Source organism: Chinchilla lanigera, unplaced genomic scaffold (assembly GCF_000276665.1).
Source record: "Chinchilla lanigera isolate Chin_1 unplaced genomic scaffold, ChiLan1.0 scaffold00024, whole genome shotgun sequence".
NCBI classification, from domain to species: Eukaryota; Metazoa; Chordata; class Mammalia; order Rodentia; family Chinchillidae; genus Chinchilla; species Chinchilla lanigera.
The window spans coordinates 21685028-21702614 of record NW_004955425.1 but is presented as its reverse complement, the minus strand read 5'-3'; the positions used below and the strand labels follow the sequence as shown (position 1 = coordinate 21702614).

Here is a 17587-nt window from a genome sequence, read left to right as displayed (position 1 = left end):
ACCTTAGTTAGCGAGAAAAGATTTAAGCAGCCAGTTAAAAAAAAAACCCCAAAGAACAAAAATCATGAGATTAACAACTTTCATATTAATAAATGAGGCCTATGTTTGTACAAGACAGGCCAAATCAAATTAATCAAGGTTGACTGTCCAATCTGCTGAAAAGTTGGGCAAGATTTGATTCAGTAAAGATAACAGAAACAAATTATCTTGTTAAAATCAAACAGCATAAGCACAGTTAGAAGCCAAGGATTAATTTAGGAATTTTGAAAAGTAGGTTAGGATCAAAAATAGAGAAGATGGGCAGCAGTTTGATAATTGGTTCTTCCTACTTTATAGAGTAGACACCCGTCACTTCAGGAGGTACAATGAGAGGGGGAAGTAGACACTGAGAGAGCGGTTAGGCAGTAAAAGAAAGGAGAAGGAGGATTAAACACTGCTGCAGTTCCAGTTATCTCAGTGCTGCAAGCTTTTCATCAGGAAACTTAAATATCAGCTAGCTTCAATTAAAGAAATATTATATTAGATCGTTAAAAATAACAAAAAGTCTACCCTAAGCATGTTTTTAAAAACATCATATTTGCTCATGAAGACAAGAAAAAGTTTTGATAGTACATAAAAGCATAAAAGAAAAAGACACTTTTCTCCTACCACACAACCAAAAAAAAATTCCAGAAGTTTTAGATATGCTAAAAATAGTACTGTGAAATTTGTTTTTTATTTAACATATTCTTAAATCTCTAGTTTTGTCTTTTTCAGTCTAAATTTTGTGTATTTTCTAAACATTCAATTTTGGTTATTTTTTTAAAGCCACCCTATTCCTTTTATAAAACAAACAACTTTATAATTGAACATTAAAATAAAAAACTTGGGGGTATATTTATTGGATTACAAATTTCTGAGGGAAAAAAGGATAATTTCCCTTTAGGAAGAATCTTACAGTTAGCCATTTTTAGAGTAAATGCTCTGGAAAAATTATTAAATAACATCTTTCAGATACACACACATATATGTGCGTGTCTCACTCTCTAAGAAGACCCAACCAATTATAGCTTTTATACTTAGTACCCACGTTGAAATAAGCTCACATAATACAGTATGTATTAATATATAATATCATGTTACTATACCAGAAAATGACATAAAAATCTAATAATATCACAGTCACATTTCCTTGCAAGTACTAAGGGTCTCCATAAAAGAAAAAAAAACCCTGGAAATTGCAGACAAGTAACTATCAATATAGTTTACATAAAAAAAGGGAAGGGGCAATTCCAGTCAACAGATTGTATTCAAAGGCTTCATACAGTATTGGTGAATAAACACATTATTGACTTTTAATTATACATTTTAAAGTAAGAAATCATAAAAAAAACCTGTCACATTGACTTTTTTGATGAACATATCAACTACTAGCTTTGGTTCCAACAGATAAGAGTCTGTGCTGCACAAGCTCCGGTCCTCCCAATCCATCCACACCCCTCTGCCTACTCTTCAACCTCAAGAAGACTTACTGGTATCTCTCGACCCTCAGCTGTTGTGCTACTTTGTCAGGCTCACCCTGAGTTAACTCTCTCCATCATAAGCCTACTTTAAAATGAGCAGCTAATTGTGCTCCAAATGCCAGACTCCTTTCATCAGAAGCCAGCAGTATCAGTATCACCTAAAAAGTTGTTAGACATGCAAGTATTTATAGGCCCTTTCAGGCCTATAAAATAAGAAATTCTGGCCAGGGATAGTGGTGTAGGTCTGTAATCCCAGCACTTGGGAGGCTGAGGCAGGGGCATCACCATGAATTTGAGGCCAGCCTGGGCTATAAAGCGAGTTCAAAGCTAGCCTGAACTTCATAGAGACACAGAGAGACCTTGTTTCAAAAAAATAAAAAAAAAAGAAGAAATTCTTGAGGTGAAATTTAACAACTTGTATTTGGGCAAGTCTTCAGGGAAAGCTGATGCAGGATGCATGCAACTAAGGCATCTGTATTTTTCTAAATAACTATTATGTGCCATATACTATTTTAAGGCTGTATAACATTATCTTCACCATTAAAACCACATCACCAACAGTTGTCAACATTTATTGAGCATTTACTATATATTAAACATTCTCTAATCCTCAATGAATTCTCACAATAACCTGGTAAGAACATACCGTTACTTTTCTCATCCCCCTTTTCCTCCTAGAACATACTGTTCTTCCAGTTTTACAGTTGAAAAAAATAGTAACTTACCTAAATTCATAAAACTACCAAGGATTAGAGCCCCTGTTATTAACCATGACCTGACACTGACATTGTCATACTCATGCCTCTTAACAATTCTATAAAATAAACAATACTCACGTTACACACTTAGGTTAACAACTTTCTCATGATCACAGGATTTATGTCTAAATTTATGTGATTTGAAAACACATTAACCAGCCCCACATAAAGCCACTGGATTGGGATACTGGGAATAGAACACAGGACCTTGAGCATGGTAGACAAAGTAGTGTAGCACTGAGCTATGTTCTCAGCTCAAAAACTCATGTGTTACACCTTCCTTAAATAAAAACAAAAACTATGGGTGTCTACTATTAGCAATTATTCCACTTAAACAATTATCTACTAGTCTGTTGATCCTCTATTGCTGAATTCCTGAATAAATCTATTTTTCCAGGCAGAGCATTAATTCAGCAGATTGAATTAAAGTAGGGTATTATGAGTAGGAGAGAAGTTGTCAAAGGCCATACAATTCAAAGGAAATAGAGACATTAATTTGTCACACAGAGGGGACGATGAAGTGAAAGAAATAAATATCTTTCCTTACTATTTTCTCTGGCTTCTGTACACTAAATTGACATTAAGACTTCAAATATTTGAAAAGATAAATTAAGGTCCATATATTTTGATTTTCAAATGCTGATGAATTTAAGATCTTTATTTTTCACAATAATTTCCAAACATAACCACCTTAGCTGGGTGTGGTGCCATGTCTGTAATCCTAGAACTCCAGAGGCTGAGGAAGGAGGAACACTGTAAGTTCAAGGCCAGTCTCAACTACACAGTGAGACCCTGTGTCAAAAGACAAATTTAACCATCTTTGCTACATATTTTTTTGATGAAAACAAAGGCATAACGACATTCCTTCCACCAAACTGGAGCAAGAATCTTAGCAACCTGTAATAGTTCACAACTAATGAAACAAAAATTTAAATTATGATCAGAGAAATAGCAACTAAGAATAACGACAAAGCTTAAATCCATTACAAGTTTGTTGAAATCCTCTGAGTACACTTTTATTGAGTGTGCTGTTTGTCCCATCTTCTTATAATAATAAAGTCACCTGAGGAATCAGTACTTCCAAAATGTAGTTAATTATAAATGGGCTTCTGTGCTTCAGATCAGGACACTATCGGAGCACTCAGAATGCAGATTCAAGAGAGGTTCCAAAATGATCACTCATCTCACTCTAGGTCACTGCAAGTGCAGAGCCGTAATGGAGTTTTGGCTTAACTTCAGAGTAAACCTTCAGTCTGTCACAAAATGTATCTTTAGACTTAAATAGTTATCCTTTTCTACTAAAAAATCAACTCTTTTTTTGTATTTTACCAAGTACAGTTGGATGCCATGGGTAGGGAGGGACTTGAAAAACAAGTAATTTTCTAAACTATTCAACCATTTGGCTATTTGGTAAATTCCAAGGCAGTTCTTATTTACTTCAAGAATGTTACACATACATCTGCCACTGCTGACATTATTCCAGAGAAACATTTGCAGCATGACTTTCTTTTTGTTTTGTTTTGTTTTTTGGTTTTTCTCCGGTACCAGGAACCGAACTCACGACCTTGCGCTTGCCAGGCAGGCGCTTTGCCGCTGAGCTAAATCCCCAGCCCCTGCAGCATGACTTTCTATAAAAGTTATAGAGTACTAGTTAGAAGCGATTACTATGGAGTGTACAAAACAAAGCTGGACCCTACTCTTAAGAATAAACTTAAAAATTAAGGTTAGGAAAACCTACTATTAAAAAGCTGAGTCATTAGCATTCCATATGAATCATATATTAAAATCTTTATAAAATTATTGAAATGTAACTATTAACTGAGCTTTATTTAAAAAAAGAAAAATTCTGATGGACAGATTATTTATTAAAGGAAATATGATTGATACTTTAATAAAATTGATAAACTTTGTGCTTCAGTTCTGAGCATAAAGATGTTTTAACTTATGTAACATCATGTAGAACAAGACATATATTTATATTTTAGAATTTTTTTTCTGCATTTTATGTTTTGACATTTTAAGAACACCTTCTGCTCAGGGAAATACTACCACTCTCCTCAGAGTGTCCAATTCTTTGTTTCTTTTTTTTTTGAGACAGGGTTTCACTATGCAGTTTAGGGTGGCCTTGAATTCTCTATGTAGCCCAGGGTAACCTCGAACTCATGGAGATCCTCCTGCCTCAGCCTCCTCAGTGCTGGGATTATAGGCATGTGCCACCACACTAGCTCCAATTCTTACAGATACCCAGAACCCCGTGCAGAGCATACCTCTGAAATCCAACTAGCCAGCCCACAACCGTACTTCCTGTCTGGCCCGTATACTGCAGAGACAATACCCCTCTGCCTTAATCACCCCGAGCTGAAATTGTTCAAAGCAGCCAACCCAAGACTGCCTTCACTGCCCCTTTCCAGTAGAAATCCCAACAAAGGCTCTACCATGACTTTTCCTTTGCTCTTGCTTTTGCTTCCTGACCTTCCCTGAAATGTCCCACGTGGCTCTGCATGGCAAGCCACGCCCAGTCTCTAGGACCTGTGAATATACTAACATCTTTTGTTTTCCTAAGCCTCTCTTGTGGCTGAATTGCCTGACCATCACCTAGAAAAATAGGAAACACAAACACAGACCAATCTGTGATCTTTGTGTACTTTTGCTTTTAAACTGTTATGTACATTAAATACTAAATGAGTATTGAAATACTAAACTGAATTTTAAAAAATATTCTTGTAGACACTGACATCTTTCTCTACCAAGAGAGGTTAACTAAAGAAAATACTGCTCTGTTCAACTGGAAATTAATTTGCTGTTATTTCCCCAAATTTAACTAACTCTGGTGTAAAGGATACCATCTGAAATAAACAAGCCTTACAAAAAAACAGGAGTGAAATACTTACCTGTGAAGGTGTACTGGTAAGTTCCATCTTCTCCTGTGATTTCTCCTTTGCTAGACGAGCAGCTTCTTTAAATTCCTGAAACTTTTCTGCAAACTGAATGGATAAGGACTATATATGTTAATCAAATAAGCAGTCACAGTGCCCACCTTTACCTTGGCTTGATTTGATTTTTGAGTAACTGGCATAACCTCCAGAGCAACAATAGTTTATAACACGAAAATGACAGAAAAAGAAGCGTGACACCAAACATCTGTTGTCTATCAAGTACTACGAGTCTCATTCAAAACATCACTGTACAGCAAAGTAAGAATTAGATGTCAGGAAGCTATTTATATACCTCCCTGGTTGTTCAGAAATAATTTACTAAGACCAAGGTGGAAGTGGAATCAGCAAAGAGAGGCACAGTACGTTTTGTTTATCTGAGAAAAATGGGTATAAAATATGAACAGCAAAGTGAGTAATAATCATCTTGATCATCGTTTTTCTCTCTTTCTATACTTTTTCAGTGTAATGCCCATCAGAACTCAGGGTACTGCTGGTATGAACAAGGAGTCCATGGCTTTCACTTATGGCAGGACAACTGTTTTATTTTCAATATTTAGCCTGCTAATGTGCCACATTTTACTGGCCTCTCTGACCAGTCATTAGATTGGTTAGTATTACCCAAGAATTCTTCATGATGTCCATTTGATCTCACTCACTATTCCATCAGAAAGTTCGGAGTACTCTACACTCACTTTTCTCTAAATACAAAAATGTGTGCTGGGCATGGTGGCACATGCCTGTGACAGCCTAGCTCTCTGAGAAGCTGAGTTAAGAAGATACAGCAAGGTCAAGCCCAGCCTGGGCGACTTAGGGACTTAGCAAGATCCTCTCAAAATAGTAAGAAAAGAGCTGGTGATACAGCTTAGAGTAAAAGCCCTGGGATTATCTCTAGTGCTGCAAGAAAAAAATTTGTAACAATTTATATGTCCCTGGTATCATATCAAAAAGCTTAAATCTTTACTACTATCACCTTCAGATTCCACAATTTAGAAGAGGTTGGTACTTGCCTATCTTGCAGATGATTTCCAACGGAAAGTGTGAATCTCTGGACAAAATCCCTTCTGAAGTGATAATCCCCACTGTTTAACTCCTGTCATACAAGTATTAACCACACAAGTCCTTCTCACTCGACAGTGAGTGCTTTAATGTGTACAGTACATTTTCTAAGCGACAGGAGGATCAATGAAAGCTTGCTCTTTGCTCTAAGGTCTCAGTTGTTCTGAGAATATTAAACAAATTCCTCCACTACTTTATACTCTTCACTTGCTGTTATAGGTTTAAGACCTATGAATGGAAGATGAAGATTTTCACTCAGACCTTACGATTTAACTTACTTTTGAAAGATGATGTTCAGAGGAGAATCCCAGTCCATAAACAGTGTTTGCCCGGCTATCAGCCCACTGGCCAAACTTCTGAGATGTTTTAGTGAATGTCATGTTTGGGGTGATAGTGCTATTTATTATTGCCTAAAAAAGAAAGGAAGTATGAGCAACCAGTAAAAAATGGACAAACAGGTATTTAAATAAAGAACCATGTAGTCACACAAAAGTTTAGGATCACTAGTAAGTCAAAATGTTAAATATACAGATAGTGGTAAAAATAGTTTCTAGCCTTTTAAGTGACAATGTGGAGGTAACAATTTCTAATAAAACTATAAGTAAAATGGTATTCTCTTCATCAAAAATTTCAGGATCTTATACTCAGAACAAATATTCCTAGAATCCAAAAAATTTTCAGTTTTTAATGTGGTCAGATTCTTCCTTTTGAGAATTTATGATCACTATTTATTAATTTTGGATGATACTCACCGGAAACAAATAGACCTTGGCCTCAATCGTGTTTAGATATTTAAAAGTTGGGTCTGACTCTCCAAAGAATCTTTATCATTCAATTTCTTAAAAAACTGGTATTTTAGCAACATTATTAAATATTAATTTCAGTAATCATGATAAATTTCAACTATTATAACATTAACTCATGATATCTGCCAGTACTAGAAAAATAGAGAATTATTTTTATTTGGTTAGGCCCTCTACAATATGGTTCCATAATAATAAAAGGATACATATTATTTAATCCATAAGCTGCTATCTGGCAAACTATTAAATATGGAGTGGAAATCAAGTATTTTTAGAACAAAGCTAAATTTGTTTACCAAATGAACAACATGATTAATGTAAAATGTTAGAGTTATGCAGCTATGGATAAAGTTACAACATGGTCAACTGCCTTACTAAAGAAGACAATAAAACAGAAACTGGTCCCTTTCTTTCTCTCAGAGATAAGTAGATGCATTATTTATTGTTATATGAGAGCCCACATTCTCACTGAGAAGTTGTAACTCATTCTTATATAGCTTCCATACCCTTCAATTCAAAAAGGCTTCCTCAGCATATCATTTCAGATGTGTAAAATGTGGCTAACCACTAATTTGTAGGGCTATTATCAAATAAAAGAGTAAACAGAAAAAATTTATTCACAAATGGCAAGGGACCATTCATTTTATTCAACATTTTTTGACTGAGTACCTATTAAAATGCCAAGCACAACTCTAGAAATTTAAGAGAGGCAATGTAATTGTGGACTTTATTGTAAGAACAGTCAGCCAATGAACCAGTGTGGAGAAGGACATTCTTTAGTTTATCTTTCAATGTATTACCTATTTGGGACTTGGGGCTGACCAAGTCATATGACTGTTTGATTCTGGAGGAAGTCTAGCAAAAGCATTTGTGTAAAAGGAAATGATAGCAGGACCTGTGTCCCTGTGGAAAGCTGCTGGGATAACACTAGATGCTTTGCTGAGATATGCCCAAAGGAATGATAACACCATGGCTAACTAAGTCAAGTCTCATTCCTGTGATAATTAAGTTGTATTGTGCTCGCCAATCCTGTTGCTGCTTTTTGTTTTTATTCCAATAGGCTAAGGAGGATGGTAATTGAGGCTTCAATCCGAGAGGCTGCAAGCCCCCTGATCCCGTAACTATCTCTCTCTGGTTTTTCTTTTCATCTGAGGGCACCTCATTCTCGGGACCTGTCACCCCAAACAGAAACCGACTATACACCGACACACCAGTAAATAAAGAGCTGACAATTTCAGCAGGGCAAGGAATTAAGCCCCTAAGACCATGATGTGATAGGGTAGGAGGCTAGCCAATAAAGACTACCCAGCACTGCTTAAAGGTATCATGGTCTTCAGTCTGCAACCTGAGTAGTATCTTCAAGTAAATACAGCATTTTTACAAGAGATCCTAATAACTCTCAAAATGTAGTGTGGCAACACGTTTTACAGGCATCTAAGAAAGCAGGACAATGTGCTGCTGGTCTCAGACAGCACTGAATTAACTACTTCAAATGAGTGTCTTTCTGCTTTGTTAAACAGTTCACATAATCTCTACTTTGAACCTTTCCTATCCCTCTATCTTACTTGTTCTTTAGTGATTCAAGAAAAAAAAAAATCCCACATTTAAAATGTTTATTCTTAGATTCTTTGGTAGAAGGCTACTATGAAACCTTTAAAAGAAAAATTTTAGGGCTTTAAAATAAGTATGTCTCTCAATCCTGGAGTTCTATTTTCAAGGGAAAAAGGTAAAAACACTGTGTCATCACAGATCATGAAGTGCCCCATTCCTGGCCCTTGGCTATACCAGTACCTCAGCAGCACGATCAGAAAACCTTAAAGCAAATGATGCATACACAGGATAGGCACTGCCTGCTCCTGCTTACCACAAAGCAACTACTCCTGTTAAGTGCTACAGTCACAACTGAAGATACTCATGAACTTGGACTCCAGATCTGCTTCAAAAAGTGACAAGAATGATGGGATAAGTATGTTTGAAATGGGGGAGAGTATTGTGAGGAGGATTAATGGCAATCCATTTTATTCTGTGGTATTTCTTTTAGACACTGTTAGGGCTTATACCTAGATATCTTCCCAAAGCCTCATGGTCACAGGCAGAGCCTTTCAGAGACAGCTGGATCTAGGGTGTGTGATGCGGGGATTAAGAACATGATGGTGGGATTGATTGATGGTTTGATGCTAGGATCAAGGATACCCACCATGGGTGTGAGTGCTACCTGCGGAAGGGTGGGTAGCCTGGATAGGACATAAAGGACAGAAGGATGGTCACTGCTTATCGGCTTGCTGTGTGCCATGGACTGTTTCTCCTCTGCAATGCCCCTCTGCCAAGCCACCCTGCCTTGGAGCCAGCTATGGACTGAAACCTCTATAAACTGTGAGCCAAATAAACCTTTCTTCCTTAAGGAAAAAAAAAGGAAGTGTGGTAGTTTAGAAAAGTACCCAGAAAATGAAAATTTCATAAAAAATACAACTATACTACAGAAAACAGATTTGGTTGAAACAGTATACATTCTAATATGTTCTAAAATGAATTGCCAAAAGTAATAATTCACATGAAGATTATTTAATCACCAAATTTCTCTTTCTGAAAATGAAGTATCTTAATCTGGGGAAGGTTAGTTAGCAGCTGAACTCTATTTAATCATTTCCACATAGCTTCCTTTCTTGGACATGGGACTACTTCAGTTACCTTTACTTCTGTGTGTCATTTAACCTTTTATCTCATAAAACTGCATTTCACCTGGAATTTGGGCCAAGAGACAAAATAGATCACAGAAATTAAAGGTTCAAGTGAAGGAAAAAAAAAAAATCCAACATTCTAAAGCCTGAGATTAAAAAAAAAGATAAAAGAAGATTTAAAGAAAGAAAAAAAGGAAACAAAGCTTTGTAAATAGGGAGGGGAAGAGGGCTTGAAGGGAGGAGAGGGTATTGGGAAAAAAGAGAAATCAAAATATATCATATACAGGTACAAATTCCCTATGATGAATATGATCATTATGTATATCTAAAATATACCAATAAACTTAATTAAAAAAATAAAGCCTGAGATAGTATCTATTGCTTTCAGGAAGTAAGTTACAAAATTATTCTTCAACTAAATAATGCTTGACAGAACTATTTCGTAAGTCCCCTAAGTAAAATATGAAGAGCATCAATTTTTCAGTGAATATAGGTTAGTTTCTTATGTATAAGACACAATGTACAAATAGTCTTGGAGGTCATAATCTAATTAAAAAGCTAAGAAACGAACACACCAAAACATCAGACTAAAAGCTTATCATTAAATTACCTTTTACTCCTAAAAGGCCATAAGGTAGTATATAGTTACTAATCTAATATTAATACTACTAATAATGGCAAGTGTTTATACAGTGACTAGTATCACCTTTGTACTTCTGCTAAACTTTATTACTTTTCACAACAATGCTATGGTGTAATAATGTAAGTCTTTTTATTACTTCCCTTCTACAGATGAGAAAACTCAGGTACACAGAAATTAATACCTTATAATCACACGGCTAGCAATACAAGAGAGAAAAAGTCAAATGTGACAGTTTACTTTTGTTTTTTCGTTTTATTTTTGGTTCTAGGAATCGAACTCAGGACTTGCCAGGCAGGTGCTGTGCCGCTGAGCTATATCCCAGGCCCAAAGGTGACAGCTTAGCTCTAGATTCTACTCTTTTATACTGAACTGCTAAAATCCGGGGTGAAGGGCTTAGAACAGTCACAGGGCTTCAAGAAAGCTTGAAGGAGAAAAATGGGAAGCTCATTGTTTTACACTATCCAGGATCTGATGCTTGAAATTTCTTTATTTAAATCAGTTGTATGAAGTTTATTGATGATAAAATGGATTTTTCACTACTAGTTTCACTACTGGTGGGACAGAGGTCGCTCAGCATAGGTGAGGCTCTGGGTTCTGTCTTTGGTAATGCTGGAGGAGGGCATTTTTCTCCTTCTGAAGGGTATCCTACCTACCAGGCACTATCCAAGGGCTTTACAGGGAGAAGTCTTCTAATAATTACCAGTACTTAGAACAAGGTGGCTCAGAAGAGTCATCCACTCCAAGTCAAAATTTTCGGTAACTGGTGGTGGCACTGCAAACTAAACCCAGGCAGGCAGGCCTTGCTCTTAAGGCTTATGCCACCTGCCTCTGCTAAAAATAAAACCTCAGGGTTTGGGTCCTCACATTCCTCTCAGTATGATACTGACAGGCTTCCTAGGACTTCAGTTTCTGAACTGCATACTCATCCTCAGAAGTTGCTATGGCATGGCCATGATTAACCGCTTCCCCCAAAGGTCGTGGAACTGGAAGGAGGCAGCGTGGAACCTTCCAAGGTGGGCAGAGTGGAGGGGCCGCAGGTCTTTAGGGTGTGATCTGGGAAGGCAGTTCTCAGGTAGTCAGTGCTTGAGAAAGGTTCCTTATTGGGAAAATGAGTCCAGTCCTCAGCTGTCTGCTCCCAGTCACTCCATGTGCTGCCACCCTGCCTTTCTAAATTGGTGCCACGCACATTCAGCCTCTAATACGGCAAGTAAACACACCTCTTTCTTCATGAGCATCCTGTGTCAGGTATTTCATTACACAATGAAAAAACTGACTAATATGGAAGTGAGAAAAATTCTAGGTTCTGGCACGCTACATCATGTCTATTCTGTTCACTGCTATATTGCTACTAGCTAGCACACTGCCTGACCAATAGAATATTTCAGCATATAACTCAATATAAGAAAGTGGTTAGTCCAAGCAATTTAATGAACAAAAACTGCTGTTACCCTAATGATCAGTTTTCTTTCTTACAAAATTTTCAAATAAGCTGAACGTGGTGGTGCACATCTATAATCTCAGCACTTGGGAGGCTGAGGCAGAATAATGATATGAGTTCAAGGTCAGCCTGAACTACAGTGAGATCTTGTCTCAAAAAACACCAAAAAATATAATAGAAATATGAATAAAACTAAATAGTGAATAAAATTAAATAGCAATATTATTTAAAGTAAATATAATTTACCTTTGAGCCATCTAAACTGATTATCCTATACACATTTCTTGTGCTGTCATAAAAATAAGACACAGTAACTGCATGCTTGCTGGTGGGTACCCAGTTCTTCTTTGTGTTTGGGTCAATCTGGAAGACATGAGCTCGAGTGCTGAAGATAGGTTGTTCCCTGCAGGGCAGAAAAGAAAGTGACACAGTGAAAGCAGCCAGTTTTACTCCCCTGGATGAGAACACGAAACTGTACAGATGACGCTTAGCCACCAACTCCCACACACCCCCAATAAGAGAAACTTTCTTTTAATTGTGAATATTCTAAGTAGTCAATGATAAGTTTCTTTAAAACTATTAGAATCCATTCTGGTTATTTACATATTCTGTATATACGAATTCACCTACTCCCTAAAATTTATCTGTAACCCCCAAATTAAATATCTGTGGCACTGTCTTAAGTCTTCCATAGATATCTAAAGAGCAGTGAAAAACCATGAACTGCTAATAGGCACATTTCCATCTGAAGGTGAACAAGGTGACACTCTGGTTTCCTGTTTTAGCATTCATAATATATAAACAAGTGTCCTTTTCTCAGTCTGTTTCACACCATGCTTTCTTTGCATTTTTGTCTTATTGATAGTGCTTTTGCTGTTTAAAATGGGTTTAAAACGCTGTGATGAAGTATTCCTACATGCTGTATGTTCCCACGTGTAAGAAGTCTCTGACATGCCTTCTGGAAAAGATACGTGCTAGATAACGTTCATTTAGGCACAAGTTACAGTGCTGTTGGCACTGGCTCAGTAGCAGCACAGCAAGGTGTATGGACATAAGGTCTTTAAGCAGTGAAACAACACTAATGCACGAGTGGGCTGACTAGAGTGCTATGCCCAGGGCTTTGTTGAAAAAGGACACCGTAGTTACCCGAGGAGAAATGGTTCACTATTTGGTAATTCAAGGTTCCTGGAACCTTACAGTCAGAACTACTATGACTAATAAGAAAGGTCTACATTCTGTTAAGATGCAAGTATCTTGTATTTGACCATCACATGGTTAACAGCTTTTACCACTAACCACATTATCTTGGTAATAGATAATCTACTTGGAAAGTTTACATGCAATGTATTTTACATGCACATACTATCCAGAAAAATATATGGAAAACAAAGTTGCTCAAAAACCACAATTTTTTTTAGATTAAGTGGGGCCTTAAAGATGTGAGGTTTAAAAACTCATTGTAGAGAGCCAAAACAATGCAAAAACATTCAATATACTGTTATAAAATTTATTACAGTATGAAAAACAAGCATGAATTATCTCTATATAACAGAAGCTTCATAATGTAAAATTTGTCAAGTTCTAAATAAAGTTTTGGAAACAGCATTTCTCACTTTGTTGGCATCCCCCCCGTATCACTTTGTCTCTCTTTTTACTATATACTGCTCTTTTCTGCAGCAGCTCAAAATCCTAAAAGGAATTGTAATTTGTAACATTTAATGTTTATAATTAAATAAATTCAAAATTTTTACTTTTAAAGAATTTATCCCAGCACTGGGAAGGCTGAGGCAGGAGGATTGCTCTGAGTTCAAGACCAGCCTGGGCTACAAAGTGAGTTCAAGGCCAGCCTGAACTGCACAGTGAAACACTGTCCCAAAAAGACAAAAAAGAAAAAAATAAAATATTTTAAAATAGTAAATTTAAAAAGAGGAAAGGAGAGAAATTAGGAAAATAGTCAAGGCAATCTGGGTCCCTCACAAAACAACTCATCAGGTTAGTAACAATGGGCTAGCTGCACAAGTCTGTTAGTCCTTAGAGTGGTGGTATGGAAGAGTAGTGCCTTCCTACAAGTAACCTGGATCTTGCCCAGTTTTTTTTTTAAAACTTCCAATACAACTTTTCCTTTTAAAGAATTTCTTTTTAAAGGAAGTGATAAATTTTGTGCTTTATCCTAAAACATGGACCAAGAAGTCATCTCTTCTTGCTTAAGCACTATTATGTATGGATTTAGTTAACAAACAAGTGAGCACGCACTGTGCTAAAGTGAAGAATTCAGACCTGGGAGATCCCACTCATTTCCTCTTTTCCCTTTCTCAGTCTCTGACTTGCAGTGAGGCTGCTTCTGTAATTTGATGCTTCCAGACACACTACAGTCCCTATTTTTCTTTTTCACCTTTCAATTAAAGTTCTACATACAAGTATTGTTGACTAGACTACCGGGCTAGTTCCAACTCAGGTAAACCTAATCACACACAGCTCCACTGAGGCAGATGAAGAAGGGAGGTGAAACACTATTCTTTACTGACTTTGTATTTTTTTCATTTTCATTTGATGGGGGGTAAACTAAATAGTGCAGCCTCATGAGTATACGAATGTGTTCTAATAAACATTTTCTAAAAGAATAATCATTAAAATAATATTGCTTTCACAAGCTTTCTGTAACCAATTAACAAATCTTTATTCAATGGAAATACTTTGAATAATGGAGATTCTCCATATATTAACTCACCCAATTTAATCCTCATTATTTTAATTCCTTTAAGAATACAAATCTTTTCACTAGCTAATATATGCAAATGACACAAGACTATCAACTAAATGCACAACTTTCTTCAATTATCTGCTAACTGGTTTCTCAAAGAACATTATAATTCAAGATTTCTGTGGTCAAAAGCTGACTTATCGAAGTCTAGATGATAAAGACTACAGAGATAGCTTTCACTACTGATACAGAGAACAGAATTCCCTGAAGTAATGAGAATGCCACTGTATTTGACAGGGCATACTAGTAAATGATTCAAACTTTTGATTATATCTATCACATGAAAAGAACCAGGATGAGGGCTGGCGATGTATGTAGCTGGTCAGCTGCAGAGCAACTGCCCACCATGCAGATCCTGGGTTCAATCCCCAACACTGGATGGATGAATGGATGGACAAATAGAATGCAGATGGGTCCCTGTCCTTGAAAAGTGCAACTTAAGCCAGGTATAGTAGTGCATGCCTTTTAATTCTATTATAGATAGCTAGGTTAGGTAGAAATATTATAGGTAGATAGGACTGGGCCCTCAAGAGTCAATGCAAAGATGAAAACTTATTACAACTGTGGCTGGAGGCCTATCTGCTGCAGGCCAGGCCTCAAGATAAAGACAGAATGACCAGGCCTACATGCCTCCCCAAAGGGTAAGTGATAACACCTGGTCCAATAAAGTCTAGCTAGACATCAATGACCTCAGTGGGTGACCAAGACCCTGGGACTCAACCTTTCCTGAAAAGTTCTTTTGTTCCATGACTTGCTTCCCCAATGGATCAACCTACGTGGCTACGCTTGTAACCTTATTGTTTGATCATGGTTTTGACTCATGTTGTACCCATCTCATGACTTTGCTCTATAAAATTTATGAACTATAATGAGAAGTGGGCTCACTGGCAACCCATTTGTGACCCCTCCTGTCTTCCGGGAGCTGTCTCTCTCCCCCTTGATAAATATTTCTTACTCGTAACCTCTGTTGTTCCTTAGAGTTCATTCTTCAGTTTTGGGGAACATGAGCTCGGCAATATCTGATATCTAACAGGTTGGGAGTTATAATATATTTCCCCTGTATCATTTGGAGGTCCTATATATTATTCTGTATCAATCCCAGCACTCAGGAGGAGGCTGCAGCAGGAGGAATGCTGCGAGTTTGAGGGCTACACACTGAGTTCAAGGCCAGCTTGAACTACACAGCGAGAACCTGTCTCAAAAAAAAAAAGGAAAAAGAAAAGTTCACTACAGTGGAAGGCAAATATGGTAACAATAATATGCTCTTCACTGTGATACAGTGTCTGAAAAGAAGTGACTAATGACTATGGTAGAGAAACTAACGCCTGATGCCTACGGAGAATTCAAAACATATTACGGCACAGTGGGAAGAGGGCATAGCACACCATTGTGTGTAATAAGAACATCAGTTAAAATGTGAGTGCCTTTGATTAATGAAGCAAAATCAAGAAATAGAGAAACCAGCTCATGAAGGTCTTCAATGGAAGCAACTGAAATTATAAACAAGAAACAATTCTGCTTTTTACCATGGAAAGGTAAATGTGGTTGCACCAAAAGAAGAGGGTTGGATGGGAACAACACTGGGCACAGGGAGGTTAGTCAGAGCCTCACTAAAGAATTACAGGTATTAAAAAAGAATAAAAATGGGAGGCTAGGGATGGAAGATATTTGACAAGATTAAAGGTATGAAGACATAATATTAGTAAGGTTTAAGTAACAACTGGATCTTGAGCAGTTGTCTTAAACTGGGGTAAAATCTGTCCCTCATGGAACATTTTAATGTCTAGAGACATTGTAGTTGTCATAACTTAAGGAACACTACTGGCATGTGGTCGTACAGGTCAGGGTAGCTAAATCTCTACAAATCACTGGGTTGCTCTCCATGGCAAAGAACTATGCAGCCCCAAGCATCATAGTGCCAAGGCTGAGGAATCCTGATGTCAGAGATGAAAGAGAAATCCGAGTCTCCTGGGTTGATACATTGCGTGACTGAAAAGATGGTAGTACCATCAGCCAGGATGGAAAACAAGAGTATAAGCTGAGATGTAGGGGAATGCAAGGGAGAGCAGGAAGGAACTCAGGTACAGACCCACAGAGTCTGCATGTAGAACTATGTGCGAAGAACCTAAAAACATCTGTTCATAGCCGGAAAACCAGGCTGGGGTGAGAAGTTTGGGGACTCACCAGAACTTTTGACCAGTCTAAGACACATTTCAACACTACGAGTGTCAATAGATTTTACTGAAGAGAAGCTGTAAAAGAAAGCATTAGAGAAGGTATACCTGAAATCCTAAAAGGCTTATTCTTTTAGACCAGAAATATATTTGAAACTGACTGTCGCAAGTGTCCAAGCACTAAGTTTAGTATCTTCTCAAAGAAACTGGATGGCATGCATAATAGTTAGTTCTGTATTAAATAAACCCATTTAAACTCTGAATAATCCAGCATGTGGGAAATTATTTCATCCCCAAATCCTTTTTCATATAAAATCCTTAACGTGTTACAGGGCTTGTATTTACAACCACAGGATGAGACTCAAAAGGCAAATTCTGAGGTAAATATTAACTCACTGAAAACTGGTTTGATATTCCATCATTTTACTGATATTACCGATTATACTTACATAGTGATGGTCACTAAAAACATATATGACAATACAGTCTACGGCCATACCACCCTGAACACGCCTGATCTTGTCTGATCTCAGAAGCTAAGCAGGGTCGGGCCTGGTTAGTACTTGGATGGGAGACAATACAAAATTGAGGCCTTACGTAGTAACAGCTATAGTATCATTGCTTAAGTAGGTGTTTGTTAAGAACACTCAAATTAAACATTAATCTTCTAAGAAACTAAACATTAAAACTCATTTAAAAGCAAATAGATTTGGCATAAAATGCTCCAAACTAGCTTAGAACAGCAAAACTATATGCACAGATTTTCATCCTGGACAACCATCTATTTGGTGAGCTCTGGAAAGCCTTCCTGACTTTCCTGTTGGTTCATTAATGATAG

The 17587-nt window shown here is 37.2% G+C and overlaps 1 protein-coding gene across 1 annotated transcript in view; it reads right to left on the bottom strand.

Moving 5' to 3' along the window:
- Positions 1 to 17587, bottom strand: part of Homer1 (homer scaffolding protein 1) — a 130267-nt gene that overhangs the window by 72229 nt on the left and 40451 nt on the right. Inside the window, exons 2-4 of the mRNA XM_005386011.1 lie at positions 12061 to 12217; positions 6531 to 6662; positions 5152 to 5244 (exon numbers count right to left, since the gene is read on the bottom strand). Coding sequence (XP_005386068.1) covers positions 5152 to 5244; positions 6531 to 6662; positions 12061 to 12217 — 382 coding nt within the window. The remainder of the gene's footprint in view (positions 1 to 5151; positions 5245 to 6530; positions 6663 to 12060; positions 12218 to 17587) is intronic.